Consider the following 23,716-nt stretch of genomic DNA (forward strand, 5'->3'; position numbering starts at 1 on the left):
CCATTATTTAATCTAAATTGGTAAAATATTACCATTTGCACACAACAATAACTTTTTATGGTGGTAATTTTGAATAAGTGTTTTAGTTCTGAATAGTTATTATACTGCAAATTTTCTCCGTTTGTTATAATTTTTAGATACTTTGTTGATTAAATTGATGTATTCTTTATTGACCCTTTATTATTTATTCATTATTTAAACATGACTATTTCACTAGACTGTTTTTAACTGATAAAACTTCATAGCAACGCATCGTTTCCTAATAACAAAACTCCTTAGCGACGTGATTTCTCAGCGACAAAATTATGACAGATCTGTCACGAAAGTTTCTGGTAATAACAAATAAATAAAGATTATATTTCGTTGATATGGTGCATTAATTGTCTCGTGAAATAGTCTTGTCGAATATCATTCGAGAGAAAATTATTGACTGGCAAAATTTTCTCCTGGTTTCATTCAAGTTCGTTGCCTTTTGGTAATTTTCTCTTATGAAATTTTGACAAAATCACTCGACTGACGTCTCGTGATTTAAGTCAAAATTTAATTCGCGAAAATTGCCAGGCAACAAACTTTCATACCAGTCGAAAATATTGCCGGCAAAATTTTCTCTCTTGTGATATTATATAGATCTCACTAGACTGTTTTTAACTGTTAAAACGGCATAGCAACGCTTCGTTTCCTACTGACAAAACTCCTTAACGACGTGATTTCTCAGCGACAAAATTATGACAGATCTGTCACGAAAGTTTCTGGTAATAACAAATAAATAAAGATTATATTTCGTTGATATGGTGCATTAATTGTCTCGTGAAATAGTCTTGTCGAATATCATTCGAGAGAAAATTATTGACTGGCAAAATTTTCTCCTGGTTTCATTCAAGTTCGTTGCCTTTTGGTAATTTTCTCTTATGAAATTTTGACAAAATCACTCGACTGACGTCTCGTGATTTAAGTCAAAATTTAATTCGCGAAAATTGCCAGGCAACAAACTTTCATACCAGTCGAAAATATTGCCGGCAAAATTTTCTCTCTTGTGATATTATATAGATCTCACTAGACTGTTTTTAACTGTTAAAACGGCATAGCAACGCTTCGTTTCCTACTGACAAAACTCCTTAACGACGTGATTTCTCAGCGACAAAATTATGACAGATCTGTCACGAAAGTTTCTGGTAATAACAAATAAATAAAGATTATATTTCGTTGATATGGTGCATTAATTGTCTCGTGAAATAGTCTTGTCGAATATCATTCGAGAGAAAATTATTGACTGGCAAAATTTTCTCCTGGTTTCATTCAAGTTCGTTGCCTTTTGGTAATTTTCTCTTATGAAATTTTGACAAAATCACTCGACTGACGTCTCGTGATTTAAGTCAAAATTTAATTCGCGAAAATTGCCAGGCAACAAACTTTCATACCAGTCGAAAATATTGCCGGCAAAATTTTCTCTCTTGTGATATTATATAGATCTCACTAGACTGTTTTTAACTGTTAAAACGGCATAGCAACGCTTCGTTTCCTACTGACAAAACTCCTTAACGACGTGATTTCTCAGCGACAAAATTATGACAGATCTGTCACGAAAGTTTCTGGTAATAACAAATAAATAAAGATTATATTTCGTTGATATGGTGCATTAATTGTCTCGTGAAATAGTCTTGTCGAATATCATTCGAGAGAAAATTATTGACTGGCAAAATTTTCTCCTGGTTTCATTCAAGTTCGTTGCCTTTTGGTAATTTTCTCTTATGAAATTTTGACAAAATCACTCGACTGACGTCTCGTGATTTAAGTCAAAATTTAATTCGCGAAAATTGCCAGGCAACAAACTTTCATACCAGTCGAAAATATTGCCGGCAAAATTTTCTCTCTTGTGATATTATATAGATCTCACTAGACTGTTTTTAACTGTTAAAACGGCATAGCAACGCATCGTTTCCTACTGACAAAACTCCTTAGCGACGTGATTTCTCAGCGACAAAATTATGACAGATCTGTCACGAAAGTTTCTGGTAATAACAAATAAATAAAGATTATATTTCGTTGATATGGTGCATTAATTGTCTCGTGAAATAGTCTTGTCGAATATCATTCGAGAGAAAATTATTGACTGGCAAAATTTTCTCCTGGTTTCATTCAAGTTCGTTGCCTTTTGGTAATTTTCTCTTATGAAATTTTGACAAAATCACTCGACTGACGTCTCGTGATTTAAGTCAAAATTTAATTCGCGAAAATTGCCAGGCAACAAACTTTCATACCAGTCGAAAATATTGCCGGCAAAATTTTCTCTCTTGTGATATTATATAGATCTCACTAGACTGTTTTTAACTGTTAAAACGGCATAGCAACGCATCGTTTCCTACTGACAAAACTCCTTAGCGACGTGATTTCTCAGCGACAAAATTATGACAGATCTGTCACGAAAGTTTCTGGTAATAACAAATAAATAAAGATTATATTTCGTTGATATGGTGCATTAATTGTCTCGTGAAATAGTCTTGTCGAATATCATTCGAGAGAAAATTATTGACTGGCAAAATTTTCTCCTGGTTTCATTCAAGTTCGTTGCCTTTTGGTAATTTTCTCTTATGAAATTTTGACAAAATCACTCGACTGACGTCTCGTGATTTAAGTCAAAATTTAATTCGCGAAAATTGCCAGGCAACAAACTTTCATACCAGTCGAAAATATTGCCGGCAAAATTTTCTCTCTTGTGATATTATATAGATCTCACTAGACTGTTTTTAACTGTTAAAACGGCATAGCAACGCTTCGTTTCCTACTGACAAAACTCCTTAACGACGTGAAATCTCAGCGACAAAATTATGACAGATCCGTCACGAAAGTGTCTGGTAATAACAAATAAATAAAGATTATATTTCGTTGATATGGTGCATTAATTGTCTCGTGAAATAGTCTTGTCGAATATCATTCGAGAGAAAATGATTTCCGGCAAAATTTTCTCCTGGTTTCATTCAAGTTCGTTGCCTTATGGTAATTTTTGCTTATGAAATTTTGACAAAATCACTGGACTGACGTCTCGTGATTTAAGTCAAAATTTAATTCGCGAAAATTGCCAGGCAACAAACTTTCATACCAGTCGAAAATATTGCCGGCAAAATTTTCTCTCTTGTGATATTATATACGAATATTCACCATAAACTATTTGTCACATATAATTTAAAAACACTGAAATGTTAACATTTTACCAATTTAGATTAAATAATGGTATTAATTAAAATTAAGTCGCATTTTAATTTTTTCTGCTTAGAGCTCTCGCAATGGACATAATTTCAGAATTCAAATTCAAAATTTTACCAGAAAAATCATTTTGCCGAAAATTCAAAATATACCAGTAAATTTAGTTTTTCATCCTCTTCAAATGCAAAATCCATTTAAAAAAATTTAATATACAGGGTATTTTTTTGGGTCGGAACATTTATACAATATTTTTTAATACGGACCTGGATTTCTTATAATTTTAAGTAAATTAATTGATTCGGTATCTAAAATAATATAATAATATTCGCGTGTTAAATATATAATCAATATACAATGCGGTTGACAAGTTGTAAGCTGTATTTCAATTTTTTTCTACTTAGAGCTCTCGCAATTCACATAATTTCAGAATTCAAACTCAAAATTTGACCAGAAAAATCATTTTGCCGAAAACTCAAAGTATACCAGTAAATTTGGTTTTTCATCCTCTTTTTAACTGAAAAATCTATTTTAAAAAAATTTAATGTACAGGGTGTTGTTTTTGGGTCGGAACATTTTTCAAATATTTTTTAATCCGGACCTGGATTTTCTACAATTGTAATAAATTAATTTATTGTACACCTTAAATGATATTTGCGTGCCAAATATAAAATAAATATACGGTGTGGTTAAAAAGTTATGAACCAATTAAGAAAATGGCAAAATAGATAAAACACCCAGGATCTTTGTTATTAATGGAGTAAGACCCATTAAGTATGGTATTTTTGAGACCACCTAAGTGTCCTCTTCCTACAGTTAACGTATGTTACTTTCCCAATGAAACACCCTGTATAACATTGTTATAAATAATATTTCGATTATAATTAATTTTTAGTTTTAAAATTGGTAGTTTTTCCTTTAATTTTAGCTATTATGAAGTTATTTTACTCAAAATGCAGCCGAAATACGAATTAAAAATATCTCGAAATCCCGTAATTTTGCAATGTTTTGCACTAAGTTTGCAATATCTCTGTTTCTAATTGGGTCAAAGTTTACCAAACGTCACTTTGTACTTTTTTAAGGCACAAATTTCATCTTGTATACATGATTTATATATTTGTTATCTATGTAAGGATTTTACAGCTGTCGCCACCTTCCTTCTTTTAGCCAACATCTCTAAGGTCTCGTCTTTCCATGGACTCGTCCACTTTATCCCTCCATGATCTTCGGGGTCTACCTCTTCTTCTCTTTCCTATTGGGCTCCAATCCGTAATCTTTGACATCCACCTTGTCCGATCTGCTCTTCTCTCATGTCCATACCAAATTAAACGTTTTTGTTCGATGTCTTGTTCTACTGCCATTCTTCGTTTTATCTCATCATTTCTAATCTATTCTTATCACTGTACAGCTTCTCATGAACTCCATTTCAGTGCTGTAATTTTGGACCTGAATATTTGTTAGTTTACGAATTATAATCATTTAAACAATAAAATTGTTGAGGAAATTGAGGAAAAAGATACGGTCAATGACTGATGGGAAACTAACAGCAAAGTTGTGGTATGAGTGAGAGAGGAAAAACATCATGTAAAGGGCTTCGTAGGGATAAAGAAACTTGGTGGTAGAACGATGAAGTGCAGCAGAAGGTTAGAGAGAAGAACTCGGTTAGAAATAAGTATGGCAGGTCTAAAACAGAGGAAGATAAGGAGATAGATAAGATACAAAATAGCAAAGAAGGAAGCAAATCATGCTGTAGCTACTGCTAAGGAAAGATCATCTGCACAGCTGTATGAAGAATTGGAAACACCCGAGGCAATGACAAGGTGCATTGCTAAAGCAAGAGACAAGTCATCAAAGGATTTGATGATTTGCAGATTAAGAGTGTGCGAATGGAAGAGTGTTAAGAACCGATGTTCAAATAAAACAAAGATGGTACTTTAGAGAGTTGCTAAACAAAGAACACCAGAGGAGAGACAGAAGATGCTGGACTCCAAATGAGAATGTAATACGGGGATAACGAGAGACGAGGTTGTCAAGGCGTTAAATAGGAACAAAAATGGTAAGGCCGTAGGACCTGATGGAATACCTGTGAAGGTTTGGAAGGCTGTAGGAGAGGAAGGGGTTGATATTTTGTGGTCATTGATGAGTAAGTAGGATATGCAAAGAAGAAAGAATGTCCAATGCATAGAGAGAGAGAGAGAGAGAGAGAGAGAGAGAGAGAGAGAGAGAGAGAGAGAGAGAGAGAGAGAGCGAGAGAGAGAGCGAGAGCGAGAGAGAGAGCGAGAGCGAGAGAGAGAGAGAGAGAGAGAGAGAGAGAGAGAGAGAAAGAGAGAGAGAGAGAGCGAGAGAAAGAGAGAGAGAGAAGGAGAGAGAGAGAAAGAGAGAGAAGGAGAGAGAGAGAAAGAGAGAGAGAGAGATGTATCATTTATTGCATAAAGGATATATATAAAGGAGACATTTAGGATTATAAGAAGGATACAGTAGACGTTGCACACAATAAAAATTTGGAAGGGAACTGTAGAGCGAAGGTTAATGAGACATCGATAGGAGAAGAGCAGTTAGCGTTTATGCTAGGAAGGAGGACAACAGATTCCTTGTTTGCTTTAAGACAGTTGACAGAAAAATACAGCGAGGAGAAAACAGAGCTACATTTGGTATTTATGGATCTTGAGAAGGCATACGACACAGCAGGGAATGAACTATGCAGAAGTATGAGAAGAGAGAAATGTGTTACTGAGAAGTATGTAAGGCTTGTGCAGTATATGTACGAGGGAGCCTACACCAAAGTAAGAACTTGTGTGGGATTGGCCAAAAGTTTTCCAGTGACAGTTCGTTTGCATCAAGGCTCTTCACTTTCCTACCTGTTTAATATTCTTATGGATATACTGACAGAATGTAAAGGAGGGGGCTCCTTGATCAATGCTCTTTGCTGATGATACCTTGTTAGTAGTGAAGAGTAAAGAAATATTGGTGGAGAAGTTGGAGGGTGGAAGAAGGACTATTGAAGAGGGAGGACTTAGGTTAGTAATAAGAAAATGGAGTATATGTGATTGGGAAGAACAGGAATGGTTGCGGACATATAATTGCATGGAGAGAAACTGGGATAACTACATTACGCAAAATCGGACAATGGATCGAGAAATTGCCCACAGGATATGGGCTCACTGGTTTAACTGTAAGCGAATGAGCGGGGTACTCTGTAGTAGAGGTAGCTCAAATTAAAATGTTACGGTGGATGCTGGGTAAGACTAGAAGGGCCAGGATCGGGAATGACTTGATTAGGGAAAAAGCCGGGGTGACTTACAGTCTCAAAAAATATTCAAGAACAAAGACTGCAAAGGTTTGGCCACATTGAGGCGTAGAAATGAAAAATTTGCGGACCATTGTGAACAAAAAAGAAGAGAAGATTTTTTAAATACATACTTGTTGTTCGTGACGATTTTTATTACCTGTGTCTTTTGAAAAAGGATAACAAATGAGAGAAAAACAACTTAACCCGGGAGGAGTCGCTCTCACTTCTGTCACGTAAGCAGTCGCGCGATGAGAAAAAATCTAATACGAATTTAAAACAAATTTATATTTTATAATGTTTTTATTTACTTATTATATTAAAAATATCTATTTCTAACAATTTTAAAGCTAATTGGTTCTCGCCATAGCCATAAATTCCACAAAAAAAAAATAAAAAATAAAAAAAAATTCCCACGCATTACTATAATCTTCCTCGAGGCACTTACGAGTGAAAAGTTATGTTGCAAAATTTTTCATTAAGTTATTACGAAAAAGGATAACATTTTAGATTTATTCTAATGGCGCGACTGCTCCCGGGTTAAAATAATCTGCTATGCAGACGATGCAATACTAATCTCTCAAAGTGAAGATGATTTACAACGTATGCTGCACCAATTTAATATAACCGCCAGAATATTTAACATGTTACCTAATTTCCCCGAAAAAGACAAAATGAATGGTTATAACAGCAAATCCAATAAGACGTAAATTGGAGTTGCAGGGTCAGATAATATAACCAGTGATGGAGTTTAAATATTTATCACACTATCTAGCTACGGAAACTCGAAACAGAAGTGGAAGATGAAGTGAATAGAGCAAACAGAGCCTGAATGATAGAATATCTTCTTCTTCTTCTTCCTCTTTATAAGCAATTCTGCTTGTTCATTGGCGGATTGATACCTCTATGGAAGGTTGTCACTCCATCTTTTGCGCGGTCGGCCGATACTTCTTCTGCCGATTGGTGATTTATCTCGTGCTATTTTGACCACACGTGTCTCCCCCATTCTGGTTATGTGGTTGTTCCATTCTTTTTTTCTATTTAGTGTCCATTCGTTTATACACTGTACGTTACATTGTCTTCTAATATCTTCGTTCCTCTTTCGATCTCTTAGTGTATTTCCTGTAATTCTTCTCAGTACTCTCATCTCTGCCGTTTCCAGTAGTCTTTGTGTTGTGGCTGTATCGGGTCTTGTTTCTGATGCATATGTCATTATTGGTCTTACACTGGCTTTATAAATTCTTGACTTCATCTCAGTGTTAATATGTCGGTTTCGCCATATAGTGTTATTAGGGCATCCTGCCAATCTATTTGCTTTTTGTACTTGATTTCTCACTTCTTTGTCTAGGTCTCCGTAACTTGACAATGTAATTCCAAGGTATTTTACTACCATTACTTGTTCAATACTGATACCATCAATTTCTATTTTGCATCTGATTGGTTCTTTACTGATTACTATTGTTTTGGTTTTCTGAGATGAAATTGTCATATTGAATTATTTTGCTCTTATGTTAAATCTGTGGACTAATCTTTGCAGACTATCTTCATCTTGGGCTATCAATATTGCGTCGTCTGTGTAGCAGAGTATTTTTACTTCTTTGTTTCCCATTCTATATCCTCTTCCTTTGTTGACGTTTTTGATGATTTCATCCATGATTAAATTGAAAAGCATAGGACTCAATGAGTCTCCCTGTCTTATTCCGCTGCCTATATCTATAGGTTCTGTAAGTTGTCCATCTATTCTGACTTCCATTTTGTTATTTTGGTAGATGTTCTCAATAGTTTTTATATCTAGAGGGATTTCTCTATTATACAGAAGATGGATTACATCTTTGAGTCTTACTCTGTCAAATGTTTTCTTTAAGTCAATCAGACATAGAAATGCTGGTCTATTATACTCTAGTGATTTCTCAGTAATTTGCTGTATGACGAATATTGCATCTGTACACACGACCTTCCATTACGAAAACCCTGTTGTTCATCTGCTAAACTTACCCTCTGATTCATTACGTCTTGTAAGATTTTAGTTGTAAGTTTTAGGGTAGCATTTAACAAGTTGATACCTCTGTAGTTCTCTGGCTACTTTTTATCTCCTTTTTTGAATAGTTGAATTAGTTCGCTCGTTCTCCATTCTTCCGGTATTTTATTGTGTTTTATGATTTTGTTAATTAATGTTGTTAATTGTTCTGTCATTGCTGCTCCATAATATTTCAGTAATTCGTTTGGTATTCCATCCTTACCTGCAGCTTTTCTGTTCTTCAGCTTTTCGAGTGTTTTTCGTACTTCCTGTGCACTTATATTAACATCTTCATCTGTGGTAATTTCTGGTGTTTCCGGTTCTAGCATCATTTGTTCTTCCTCTGTATAGAGCTTTTTTAGATAGTCAATCCATGTATCCTTTTCTATGTGTTTTGGTTCTATTAGTTCCTTTACCTCCATTCTTTGACCTCTTATAAAGCGCCATATTTCCTTTTGGAGACCATAAAAATCATGTTCCATTTCTTTCGAAAAACGTTCCCAGTGATCGTTTTTTATTCTTCTTACTACTTAATGTGTTTCTTTTCTTATAGTCGTATAATTATCGTATGCCTCTTGTGTTTTAGCTTACATGTATTTTAGGTAAGCTTTTTTCTTCTCTTTACATTTTTCCTTCACTTCTGTACAAAACCGTGGAGTTCTTCGTCTTGGAAGCGATTTATTTTTATTAATGTTTCTTTCACCAAGAACTTCCTTGGCTGAGGCTAAGATATTAGACTTAATTTTTGCCCAGCTTTCTTCGACTCCGTCACTTTCTGTGATATACATGTTGCTGCTTTTTTCCGTTAGTCTTTTTTGGAATAGGTATCTGGTGGAGTCGTCCTGTAAGCTTTCGACTTTAATCTTGGTGGTGTATTCTGCTGTTTTGTTATCACATATATGTGTTTTCATTCTGATTTTGCACAATACCAATTTATGATCGCTTCCTATTTCGGCTGATGTTAGTGCTCTTACATCCAAGATTAGAGACGGGTGTAACTCTCTATTCGACAGAATATATTCTATCATAGATCTTTGTCCTCTAGTGTTTTCAAAAGTGTATTTGTATTGTTCTTTGTGAGAGAAAAATGTATTGTTAATTCCTATTTCATTTATGCTGCAGAGGTCCGTCAGAAGGTCTCCGTTTTCATTTCTGATATTTTCATTATATCGTTGTTTTATTCCCGGAACTGTGTCATTGCCAACACGGGCATTAAAGTCACCCATAATGATTATATATTCATCATTTGGGATCTCGTTTATTACAGTCTGAAGGTGTTCATAGAAGTTTTCTCTTATGGTGGCATCCCTGTTATTCTCAGGTGCATAGATCGCTATCACTTTCAGAGGTTTGTCATCCAGTTTGACTTTTACACGAACTATTCTTTCGGAGATATATCGGCACTCTTGTACTTGGTATACAAATTTTCTGTGAACTAGCAGTGCGACTCCTTCCTTGGCTCTTGTATCCTTTGCAACACCACTGTAAATCATCAGATAGTCATCCAGCATAATTTGACCCTTTCCTTTTTTCTTTGTCTCTTGTAGTGCACATATGTGTATATTTTTTTCTACAAGCTCTTTTGTGATTTCCTGCTCTCTTGTGTTTAGAGACTTTACATTCCAAGTACCGATGCGAAGTATATTTTTCTTTTTCCATAAATTCGTTGTCATTTTTCTCGCGTTGGTCGTCGTAATGAAATCATTCCTGTTCGGAAGCATAATCCTGTTTCTATGAGCTATGGTTTTAACGTCTATCACTAGGGTGCTAACCTGGTTGTAGACCCCCTCCTCCTTTATCCGGGCTTGGGACCGGCAACAGTTCTGTGAGCTACTCGATCACACCAAACAAAACTGCAGGCGGAGTTAATAAATATGGAAAATAAAAATATCGGAAAATAGATGAAAAGCAGAATTTGTAAAACAGTCATCAGACCAATAATGACCTACGCGGCCTAAACACGACCTGACACAGAGAGGACAAAAACATTACTCGAAACAGTGGAGATGAAAACCCTTCGAAAAATCGATGGTAAGACAATATGGGAGAAGTACATATATAGTACGATGGAGTTGCAACGTGGAGAACATTAATAACTGGGTACGAAACGGAAGAGTAGAATAGAATGACCACGTAAGCCCAATGACAACAAATAGGGTAGTAAGGACGGCGAGAGACGGTTCCCCAATAGGAAGACGATCAGTGAAAAGACCACGAACTTAATGGAGGCACATTGAAAAAACCGACAGAGTCATGTCTATACAAAAAGAAGAAGCATCTTTTGAACAAGTCCGAGATTTTTCCGTGGACAGCTTTCCTACTTTAAAAATGTGATTAAAAATACATACTTCAAGTCTAATTTAAATTAAAGGCATTTTCAAAGTTGACATAATTACATTTTTTTTCGTTTTATGTTCCTCAATATGCTGTAACTATAATGCTTGTTTATTTGATATATCGAATTAATAAATAGTTATTTATGATATAAGTGTTAAAAGTACACGTTAAGGCACGCATGTGAAAGTTTGCAGAATGAGCGATAGCGAGTTCTGCAATTCACATGAGTGCCTTAAAAATGTACTTTTTAACACGCATATCATACAATATTTTTTCTACAAACGTAATTACAGGACAATATCTACAAAAACGTTTACTTGAACTTGACTGACATTCCATTTTTATATTTTTTGACATTACATCAAAATTGCCTATACAGTCAATACGAATTGGACTGCCATAAAAATTTTAAAGCACTAGTGCCTTAAAGTAGCATTTTTAACGCTCGTATGGAGTACTAAAAATTGCATTTTTAACACGGTTGTAGAAAAAAGTTTTTATTATTATTATTATAATTAAAAAATGTTTTATAATGTCCATCAAATGTAAAACATTTAATTAATAGTTATTTATGATATAAGTGTTAAAAGTACACGTTTAAGGCACGCATGTGAAAGTTTGCAGAATGAGCGAAGCTAGTTCTGCAATTCACATGAGTTCCTTAAAAATGTACTTTTTAACACGCATATCATACAATATTTTTCTACAAATGTAATTACAGGAAAATATCTACAAAAACTTTTACTTGAACTTGACTGACATTCCATTTTTATATTTTTTTTGACATTACATCAAAATTGCCTATGCGGTCAATACGAACTGCAGTGCCATAAAAATTTTAAAGCACTAGTGCCTTAAAGTAGCATTTTTAACGCTCGTATGGAGTGCTAAAAATTGCATTTTTAACACGGTTGTAGAAAATAGTTATTTATGATATAAGTGTTAAAAGTGTGAGTTAAAAGAATGAGCGAAGCGAGTTCTGCAATTCACATGAGTGCCTTAAAAATGTATTTTTTTAACACGCATATCATACAATATTTTTTCTACAAACGTAATTACAGGACAATATCTACAAAAACTTTTACTTGAACTTGACTGACATTCCATTTTTATATTTTTTTGACATTACATCAAAATTGCCTATACGGTCAATACGAACTGCAGTGCCATAAAATTTTTAAAGCACTAGTGCCTTAAAGTAGCATTTTTAACGCTCGTATGGAGTGCTAAAAATTGCATTTTAACACGGTTGTAGAAAATAATTATTTATGATATAATTGTTAAAAGTATGAGTTAAAAGAATGAGCGTAGCGAGTTCTGAAATTCACATGAGTGCCTTAAAAATGTATTTTTTAACACGCATACCATACAATATTTTTTCTACAAACGTAATTACAGGACAATATCTACAAAAACTTTTACTTGAACTTGACTGACATTCCATTTTTATATTTTTTTGACATTACATCAAAATTGCCTATACGGTCAATAAGAACTGCAGTGCCATAAAATTTTAAAGCACTAGTGCCTTAAAGTAGCATTTTTAACGCTCGTAGGGAGTGCTAAAAATTGCATTTTTAACACGGTTCACAGTGGTCCAAAATCCTGAAAAGCTGGCCAAAAGTAAAAAAACATTCAACGTTTCGAGAATATTATTACATTTTCTAAAAGAGAATTAAATTCCCTATTCAGTGTTGGCAACCCTAGAGCTATATCTCATATATCTGAATTTCCAGTTCAGTTCAAAGTTGACCTTCGTACGGAACAGAAGCGCAGTTAAGAATAATGAATATTTTATACGCACAGTCTTGTGCGTGTATCTCGAAAACGAAGTGCTCAAACTCAATTCTGCAAAATGGAGGATATTCGTGAAGCCATCCTTAATAAAAGCCGATAATATAAAAATATTTGTATATGTGTTACATTTAGTAGATTTTAAGTTGAATTTAACTAATAAAAAAGTATATATTTTGAAAAAATTAAATTTTCAAATAGCCAAATAGTTATATATTTTATCGAATTCCAAGATGTTACTACAATCATCTTTTAGCTTATATTTCTCTCTTTAAGATTCAAAAAAATTAGCTGCCACTATCTGCCCCTTTGGTTTTGAGAGAATTTTTTGTTCGGGCGCTCTGTGCTAGGAGTTTCAATATGAATCGTTATCAACGCAGAATAAACAGATCATGTCGCAGCATGCAGGTAGTTGTTATGGCTGTAGATCTTTAGTTATTTCAGTATCGTAGGGTAAAATCGTAGATAAAAGGGTCAGGTACAGTATTGTTGGAAAATAAAGTAAAAATTAGTTTTGACTTTCATATGATTAATAATCGAATTTAACGTTGTAATAAAAAATTGGCGGATTGCATCCGCCATTTTGTTTTTTGAAATTTCGATTTCGGATTCGTCACCAGCAACCTCAAAAACCCCCGGATACCAAATTTCGACGGTATTACATATATTTAAAATATATAAACCCGCCAAATTACATCCGCCATTTTGTTTTTTGCAATTTAGACTTCGGATTCGTAATTAGCGACCTCAAAAACCCTTGAATGCCTAGTTTCATGCAAATCAAAAAACGCTTTCATATTTTGGCCATCTTTTCGTGTTTTTGGACCACTGTGCGGTTGTAGAAAAAATATATTTTTATATTTTGCTTAGTATAAAACAGAACCATGATTTACAAATAGTTCTGTTTCTGATCTGATGGTTGAGCATAGTGCTATTAAAACAATATTCAATATTAAAAAAAACGGAGGGTCATATCTAAATAACCATAAACTGGAAGTCTCTTTTAATGAATTAGTTTGTTTATTACATTTTTTTATTTCTTTTGTTACTTTTTTATTCTTGTTTTATAGTTTCTGCATAAATTTCTCTGTATACTGAAACGTGTCCATTTGGTTTATATTTTAGGTTGTTTACGCAATAAGAACATAATGAAAATTATGAAAACACCTGAACATTCATCTCATAAAGAAGATTTGGGTAGATACATTGAAGAAAAAACATTAAGTAAAATTATAATAGTTAAAACCGGAAATGGACTTTACACGTGTGCAATTTGTTTAAAACAATTTTCCCGTCGATTTAATCTGAAATTACATTCTTTAATACATACTGGAGAAAAACCTCATAAATGTGAAATTTGTTCGAAACCGTTTACATTAGCATCTAATTTGAAAAGACATTTGATAACACACACTGGAGAAAAGCCTCATAAAAAACCTTTTATATGTGAAATTTGTTTGAAGCACTTTACTCAAGCTGGTCATTTGAAATCACATATGGTGACTCACACTGGAGAAAAGCCGTACAAGTGTGATATCTGTTTGAAACAGTTTAATAGAACAGGTACTCTGAAATCGCATATGATGATTCACACTGGCGAAAAGCCTTACAAGTGCGAAATTTGTTTTAAGCATTTTACTAAATCCAGTCATTTGAAACCACATATGATGACTCACACTGGAGAGAAGCCTTACCAGTGCGAAATTTGTTTTAAACAGTTTACTCATGCCGGTAATTTGAAATTACATATGATGATTCACACTGGAGAAAAACCACAGAAATGTAAAATTTGTTGCAGGCAGTTTATTGCACTAAGTAATCTGAAAATACATATGATGACTCACACTGGAGAAATGCCACACAAATGCGAAATTTGTTTTAAGCAGTTTACTAAATCCAATCATTTGAAATCACATATGATGACTCACACTATAGAGAAGCCTTACAAGTGCGAAATTTGTTTTAAACAGTTTACTCATGCCGGTAATTTGAAATCGCATATGATGATTCACACTGGAGAAAAGTCTTACAAGTGATATTGGTTTTCAGTAAGTTACTCAGGCAAGTAATTTGAAATCCCATTTGAAAATACACTGGAGAAAAGTCTTTCAAATGTGACATTTTCTTTAATCAATTTACGCAAGTAATTCATTTGAAAAGACACACTAGAGATACAGCTTTATGGTAGGGGAGCAAAGTATGCTAAATGTGCAGTCACTCGAGCGTTATGGGGACCTATTGGGTTATGAAGAGTTGGTCCTAAAACCAAAAAAAGTAAAGTTTTCCATTTTAGTGGGAACTTTCCATTTTTAATTTAATTTTCCATTTCCAACAATCGTGTTTTTAGATTATAGCGTCATCTATCCATAATTCGAAAAATGCCTCGAATAAAAGTTACGTATTTTTAGGTAAGGAATCCAAATCTGCCATAAAAAATGGGGCTTCCATTTAAGATTTTAAAGTAACCCCCCACCCCACTTCCGTGGGGGGTCGTGTTTGGTGCCATTCGATAGATTTTTCAAAAATATTGAATACGTGTTTTTTCAGTTTTTCGATCTGATGTTCATTTCGCGAAATATCGCGGGATTCGTATTTAAAATTTTAAATCTATCCCGCTCCCCTCTCCGTGGGAAGTCGTGTTTGGTATCATTCGATAGATTTTTGAAAACTATTGAGCAGGTATTTTTTAGTTTCTCGATCTGTCATTCATTTCACGAAATATTCGCTTTTTTCTTATGAAATTTTGGGACTCGCCTATTTCCTTACGCCCCGCTCAAATCGTCACATTTTTAAATATACACTATTTTGCATGTACTTCACTTACCTTATCTTAATCTGACGATTTCGTGTTTTTCTAAGGATAGATTTTTTTTTCGGCCCCCCCTTAACGAACTCCCCTGCATTAAGAGCCAATATATGGTAGAGGTACATTTTCAGGGTACAAGGTTTCTCCCCATGTAATAATCTGACGCGCTCGAGTAACTGCAAAAATCCCCGCTTGGGCTCCCCTACCATTATAAGTATCGTTTTGAAGTTATTTTCTTGTGACACCGTAATGCAATTTACTATTTGGTTGGGTCTTCTTCTTCTTCTTCTTCTTCTTCTTCTTCTTCTTCTTCTTCTTCTTCTTCTTCTTCTCCTTCTCCTTCTTCTTCTTCTTTTATATAGGCAGTATTGCCTGTTTTTTTTTCTTCAACGGTGCCTTTCATTCTGCCCCTAAGTTGTCATTCCATCTTTTCCTTGGGTGTCCTATACTTCTTCTGCCTAACGGTGACTTGTCCCTGGCTATTCTTACTATCCTTGATTCAGACATCCTGCTTATGTGTTGATTCCACTCTTCTCTTCTTTACCCGGGTATTTAGGTATATTGTCTACCCCACATATGCGTCTGATTTCCTCACTTCTTACCCTATCGTGTAGTCCTTTTCCAGCAATCCTTCTTAAGATCTTCATTTCGTTGGTCTCCAAATGTCTTCATGTTTTGCTTGTATCTGGTCTTGTTTCGGCCGTGTAAGTCATAACTGGCCTAATAGCTGACTTGTATATTCGGGCCTTTGTTTCGAATCTTAGATTTTTGTTTTTCCAAATTGTGTCGTTTAGGTGTTCGGCCGTTTTACTGCTTTAATTAGTTGGTCTTTTACCTCTTCTTCGATATTGTTGTCGGCTGATAGATTAATTCCCAGGTATTTGAAAGTCATTACTTGTATAACTTGATTGTCTAACTCCAATTTGCATCTTATTGGTTCTTTGGCTATTACTAAGCTTTTTGTTTTTTGAGCTGTTATTTTCATATTCATTTCTTTTGCGTTAATGTTGAATTCGTGCAGTAATCTTTGTAGGTCGTCTTCGCACTCTGCTACTAACACGGTGTCATCAGCGTAACAGAGTACTTTTATCTCTCTACCGCCCATTTTGTACCCTCTTTTTTTCTTCACTTGTTTTATTATTCCATCCAACATTATGTTTAACAGTAGAGGGTTTAGTGAATCTCATTGTCTAATTCCTGTGTTTCTTCTATGGGTTCTGTTATTATTCCATTGACTTTCATTTTTATTTTATTTCTTACATTATGTTTTCTATCAGTTTTATGATATCCAGTGGTAAATTTTTGTCATAGTAGGTGTATCACATCTTTTAATTGGATTCAATCAAACGCTTTCTCTAGGTGTATAAAACAGAAAAAGGCTGGTTTATTATATTCTAATGATTCTAATGATCTTTCCGCTATTTGCCTTATCACAAAAACTGCATCGTTACTTGATCTTCCACTTCTAAATCCTTGTTGTTCATGCGATATATTTATGCACGCCATTATTTTCTCCATCAGTATTTTTGTTTGAGTTTCAGTATAGTGCTCAGTAAATTTATCCCTCTATAGTTACTGTGGTCTGCTCATCCGATTCTAATACACACTGGTGTTTCCAGTTCTTCGTTATTAGCTGTTTGATACAGGTTTTTTAGGTAAGTTTTCCATGTATTTGTATCAATATGTTTTACTTCTATCAGTTCCTTCATTTCTGCTCTTTGACCTCTTATCATTTTCCACATTCCCTTTTGCATCCCCTAGAAGTATTGCCCCATCTCTTTTAAAATGCTTCCCAATGTTTTGTTTTCTTCCTTCTTACTATTGAGTTTAATTAATTTCGTCCTCCTTTATATTCTTCATATGTTTGTCTCGTTCTTTTGGACTTATATTCTAGGTAGATTTTCTTTTTTTCTTGGCATTTTATTTTTATAACTTCACAGAACCATTGTGTTCTCCTTTTCTTTCGCGTATGTTTCTTATCTTATCTGTTTCTTATCTTTCGTGTATGTGTTATCTTATGTTCTCCAAGTGCTTCCCTTGCTGCCATTTTGATATTATCTCTGATCTTCCTCCAACTTTCTTCTATGTCTGAAACAGTCTCAAATTCATCGCCTTATAAATGAACCAGTCCGTCCCTGTGGTGACGAATGAATTAGATGCAAGCGTTATAATGCAAAACCTTTTTTTGTATATATCCCACTATCTGTGACGATATGTTTTTCGTTTGCCATTAAAATACCAAGAAGTAGCACCAAGTGTTTATTCTTCGTCTAGTTATCAAAAGAATTTAATGTGTTTTTGAGACGGAATTGTTTCCACTTGAGCCAGAATGTTGATATAATAAATTCTTTAAATAGAGATAAAGTCTTCAAGTGCCTTTGAGTTTAGAATAGTCGTTAGAGTTGAGCTAGCAATTTTGTGAGAACCGAAAAACTTGTTTATGCAAAAAGAGTATTTTCTGACTGGTTTACAACTCCTAGTGGGATGGTCATAGAAACATACTTTGGCTTTTTATTGGATAAACTATCTGGCGATTGCCAGAATGGGAGGTGAATTCTGTTACTAGAGAGAAGAAATTCTTGTCCGGAATTAGGACAGAGGTCAATTAAGTTTCAGCGGACATGCAGTGAATTGGATTGTGACTAATTTAAGGTCATACCTTAAATTAGTACGGGGACATTATCTTTTATGTGTAAAAACTAGAAAGAAAAGGAATTGCCATGGAAAAGAAAAGGAAGCCTCTACGTGCAGGCGCTATTTTATGAAGCACGACAAATTAAATAAATATAAAAATATACTTAGACATTAATGTTAGATCATAGGCTTGGCAAAATTCGTGCTACATAACTTTTTGTAATACCCCGGTAGCTAAAGTCTCAGAGAATTTAGGGAGTGAGTTTTTGAATAATTTGAATTTTGAATAATAATTTTGAATATTTGTTATAAAGAAAAGAAATTAATAATAATTGGGCGCCATCAACAAATCAAAATCTATTGCCATATGCCTATACAAAAATTACAAAACAAAATACTTAAAATGGTATTCCTTTGAATAGAAAACGGTACTTACCATTGATGTCTGAGGTAGTCTGTATGTTCTATTACAATAAGAATCAGAGATAGATAGTGCAAAAAGAATAAAAAGACATATAAGTTTGAAACATAATCATAGTTTATTTATATAGAAAATTGTTAAGAAAAATAAAACTGAACAGGTAAAAAGAGAATAAACATATTAAGTTTTTTCGCGTTTTCAAAAGTTCGAAAAAAGAATTAAACAGTTTAAACTACGTCCCGCGAAGATTGAATTAAGTTCTTCTTGCAAAAGGCATACTTAACGGAACAACAACACAAAAAATATACCGGTATGGTATCTACGACAAACACATCGCACTTGCGACTTGCACTACAGAATCTCTCAAGATTCCATCTGAGTCTAACTTTGGCACAGACAACAAAAATTGGACTTTTTCACTGCATGTCCGCTGAAACTTAATTGACCTGTCCTAATTCCGGACAAGAATTTCTTCTCTCTAGTAACAGAATTCACCTCCCATTCTGGCAATCGCCAGATAGTTTATCCAATAAAAAGCCAAATTATGTTTCTATGACCATCCCACTAGGAGTTGTAAACCAATCAGAAAATACTCTTTTTGCATAAACAAGTTTTTCGGTTCTCACAAAATTGCTAGCTCGACTCTAACGACTATTCTAAACTCAAAGGCACTTGAAGACTTTATCTCTACTTATAGAATTTATTATATCAACATTCTGGCTCAAGTGGAAAGAATTTCGTCTCAAAAACACATTAAATTATTTTGATAACTAGCCGAAGAATAAACACGTGGTGCTACTTCTTGGTATTTTAATGGCAAACGAAAAACATATCGTCACAGATAGTGGGATATATACAAAAAAAGGTTTCGCATTATAACGCTTGCATCTAATTCATTCGTCACCACAGGGACGGACTGGTTCATTTATAAGGCGATGAATTTGAGACTGTTTGAAACGGTCATAAAATTAATAAAATTGATTATGAATGTATACAACATAATAGTTCGCAAGAAACTTTAAACTCGCAGCTGCAATATGTTTTTATTATATTTTTAAAAATACTAATGTTTTTGCTACACACATGCGGCATTTCTCACGAAAACTACGAGCAGCGTTCTTTTCTTTTTCTTCTGCAAGATTGGTTGAAGAGATATACTTAGAGACTTAGCGGGAAAATGTTTTTTTGGTCGAAAGTACTGGCGGGAAATGTAATAAGTATTGTCCTGTGGGTTGATTCGTCACTACATTTTATGTTATGACTTAAAAAAATAAAGAAAAGATGAGTTCAGACCTCAATTGTAAGTCAGCTTCTTCAGTCTATTATTTGACATAACACGGTAAACATAAAATATCAATTAGAATGTCAGAGATCGGGGAAAATTTCAACGCTAGTGAAGTATCCGAGACTGAAACAGAAGGAGAGTTAGAACAAAATTCTGAAAGATCGAAAAAATTTAAAAGTGTTGACAGAGTTATTGAAGATACCCCAGAGTTCTTAGATAAAAAAAATGACAAGTAATATGATACAAAGCCAAATATTACAAGAAATGAAGAGTGTATGAAAACTACCTGGTTGTCGAAGAACAAATTGAAAAGCTGGAGGGAATAAAAAAGCAGTTAGGTGTGAGAATAATAAAACTAAAAGGACAGTTGTAATGTGTATTTGTGACAAATGTTTTGCCTGTAACTGTTTAACTAATGGTAACATTTTTATTTTATTTTAATGTGTAATTTAAGTGTATAAACATTTCTAAACCTATAAACAAATTTATGCTTCCATAATTTACAAAATATATTTTCTTTTAACTAATTCATATTATTTAATCATATCATATACCCTTAATCATATACCCTTAATCCTTTTCATTTACTAAAAGAAAAAAATTCACTTAAGGTGCTTTGTAAAACTTCTTAACTGTTAATACTCATTAGTTTCAAAATATAATCAGCGAATTTAAAATACAGTAGAGCGTCGATTATCCGACCTAATTGGGGGACATGGGTGTTCGGAAAACCGATTTGTTCGGATAATCGAACTATATTGAGATTGTCATACATATTTATCCACGAGTGAATAAAAACCATATTTATATAACTGTATATTTGTTTATACCTTGATAATCACAAATAGCAATTAAACAAAAAAGTGCAGTCTTTGCAACAACATATTTTTGGATACACAATTGAAGAAAATTGAAGATATTTTAAGCGTTAATTACTAACGCTTGCTCAGTACTCGAGTGCGGGGCGCGGGAGTCGGGAGTTCGGATAACCGGTCGTTCGGTTGATCGACGTTCGGATAATCGACGCTCTACTGTAATATTACTTTGTTTTTTATTAAAGCTGACATAAAAACTCCTACAGTGTAACAGCTGCGGAAAAAATATGTCGAGAATCTGCAACAAACAAGATAGGTAAGTGATATATGTAGGTCACACATCTTCAGATACAGATGGGTAATAAAATTACAAAACAGAGGTCGTTAACTCTTTAAATGTGCGTATATAAACACAATTATTATTTCCGTTTATTTTTAAATTGTTCTGAATATAATAAACGACAAAAAATTTTCGAATAAAAAACATTTTTTTATTAATCTTAACATATCTATATACTCAGCATGTTGTTTAGACAAAATGCGCTTAATAATATCATTTATTTACAAAGCTCAAAAAGTATATGACATCAGACGAAAGTCCATTTTGCCATAGAATGATAAAAATTTTCATCATATTTCATATTTTGCTTTTAATACAAAATTAACCATCAACTCATAAATATTCTTATGAAAGAAGCTAGCAGAGTTAAAATATTCGCGGACAGGGAAATTTTAATCAATTAGGGAAGAAATGAGTTCTCTCCTTTTAATACCATTCATGCTGTTTTAATATAGCAAAAAATAGATTTTAAGATATTTTTGAATTCTCCTCACAACAATAAAAAACAAATTATTCGTAAAGTTTAAAAACAACCCAACTTTTATCTACTAGATCAGTAAATAGTTTTATAAACTTTTGCTTCTCTCCAGGATTTGCCTCTCTTCTGTAGAACTTTTCCAATAGCTTGGTCCCACGTTTCTCTTAGTCTTCCTCTCTTCCTCTTAACATTTACTCTCGTTTCCCAAATCATTTTCACCGGTCTTCTATCGTTTCTTCTTCTTGTAGTGCCTATCCGTTTCGGATGTTGGCGACCATCATGGCAATCTGCACTTTGCACACTGCTGCTCTGAAAAGATTTGTAGTGGTTGTGTTGAACCACGTTCGTAGATTTTTCAGCCAGGAAATCCTTCGCCTTCCTGGTCCTCGCTTTCCCTCTACTTTTCCCTGCAAGACCAGTTGCAGCAGTCCATATCTCTCACTGTTCCTCATGATGTGACCGAGGTATTCGATTTTGGCTGTTTTTATTTTGATTAACAGCTCTTTTTCTTTTTTCATTCTCAGCAAAACACCCTCATTAGTAATGTGGTCGGTATAAGATATCTTCAGGATTCGACGATAAAGCCACATCTCAAAAGCCTCAATTTTCTTGCAGGTGGCGTCTGTGAGAGTCCACGACTCAACTCCGTACAACAGTATAGGAAATATATAACATCGTAGTAATCTGACTTTTATGGGTATCGACAAATCATGACATTTGAACAACTTTGCCATTTTTTGAAATGCAGATCTTGCTTTCTCTATCCTACATTTGATTTCTATAGAATGGTCCCAATTTTCATTGACGTTCGTACCAAGGTAGGTGTATGTTTTTACTCTTTCTATTTGTTGACCATTCACACTGATTCGTCCAAATTGCTGTTCATTCTTAGAAATCATCATACATTTGGTTTTCTTAGTGTTTAGTGAAAGTCCGTATCTCTGACTGACTTCTGCGATTCTGCTCATTAACTCCTGTAGGGCTTCAGAACTGTCAGCGAATACCACAGTGTCGTCTGCGTATCTTATGTTATTGATACATTCTCCGTTAATTCTAATTCCGGCTTCAACATCATCCAATGCTTCTTGGAAGATTTCCTCAGAGTAGATGTTAAACAGCAGTGGGGATAGTATACATCCCTGACGGACCCCACGTTTGATTTTGATATCGTCGGATTCTCCTGCCTCTGTCCGGATAGATGATGTTTGATTCCAGTATAGATTGCTGATAATCCTTAAATCACAGGTGTTTATTCCAATATTGGTTAATATCTCCATCAGCTTGTCATCAGCTCTATCGTTTAGTCTTTGTAAATGCCCCCACCGGCTGATTTGTCTTTTTTCTGTGAATTCTAAGATTGATTCCACCTCCAGATCTACTCTTATCTGCTCATTTCTTACCCTGTCAAGTCTTGTGACTCCTCTTACTCTTTTTAGGTACTTCATTTCCGTTGCTTGTATTCTGCTCTTCTGCCTCTCTGTTAATGATCACAATTCGTAACCGAAGGTGAGTATGGATCTATATATTGCCTTAAATGTACTTAAATTGTACTCTGCGGTATTTCCTTTTTCCTATAAAGGTTGTCTTCATTGCATACTATGTATTTATTGCTTTCTCTATACGTCTATCGATTTTTAAATCTTGTTGATCTGAATCTTCAATTTTTACACCCAGGTATCCGAAGCATTCAACTTGTTGTATATGTATACCGTTGATGTGTATAATCACGTTTTCTTGAGTTTCACCTACTACCATTACTTTTGTTTTTGTTAGATTTAGTTTCATGCCATTTTCTTCTAATATTTCATTCCACGTTGTAAGTTTTCTTGTAGGTCCTTTTCTTTTGATGCCATTATAACGATGTCATCTGCAAAAGCACATTCTGATATTTCAATCGGTTGCAAATTTTTGTATCCTACAAATAGGTGTTTTGTTCTCTGACTACATTTTTTAATTATTTCGTCCATAAACAACGTAAACAATGTTGGACTTAGTCCTTCTCTCTGTCTTAGACCATCTTTGGTTATAAAATTTTCTGACTTGGGATTTCTAGTTATAACACAATTCGTCGTATTTTTATATAGACATTCGATATTCTTCCTTAGTTTGGTTGTTATTCTTCTTTGTTCCAGGAGCCACCATACTTTTTGTCAAGGAACAAGATCAAACTTTGTAAGTCTATAAACGCAAAATATGCTTTTCCTCTTCTGAGTTTCGTTTTCTCAATGATCTGTTTAATAGTGAATATGCGATCTTGCACAGTTCTTCCTTTTCTAAAGCCACTTTAAGGTTCTGCTAATGTATC

The 23,716-nt window shown here is 34.2% G+C and overlaps 1 protein-coding gene across 2 annotated transcripts in view; it reads left to right on the forward strand.

Annotated features, from left to right (window-relative positions):
• LOC126884305 (zinc finger protein 664-like) overlaps window positions 1-23,716 on the forward strand; it is a 109,462-nt gene that overhangs the window by 32,460 nt on the left and 53,286 nt on the right. Inside the window, exon 3 of one of the 2 annotated variants that reach the window (XM_050650242.1) lies at window positions 13,758-17,728. The exons of the other annotated variant lie outside the window; for it this stretch is intronic. Within the exon in view, the coding sequence (XP_050506199.1) occupies window positions 13,758-14,668 (911 nt within the window). The 3' untranslated portion in view covers window positions 14,669-17,728. Of the gene's footprint in view, window positions 1-13,757; window positions 17,729-23,716 lie in introns of those variants that run through there. 2 annotated transcript variants of the gene reach the window in all.

Source organism: Diabrotica virgifera, chromosome 5 (genome assembly GCF_917563875.1).
Source record: "Diabrotica virgifera virgifera chromosome 5, PGI_DIABVI_V3a".
In the NCBI taxonomy this organism is placed as follows: Eukaryota; Metazoa; Arthropoda; class Insecta; order Coleoptera; family Chrysomelidae; genus Diabrotica; species Diabrotica virgifera.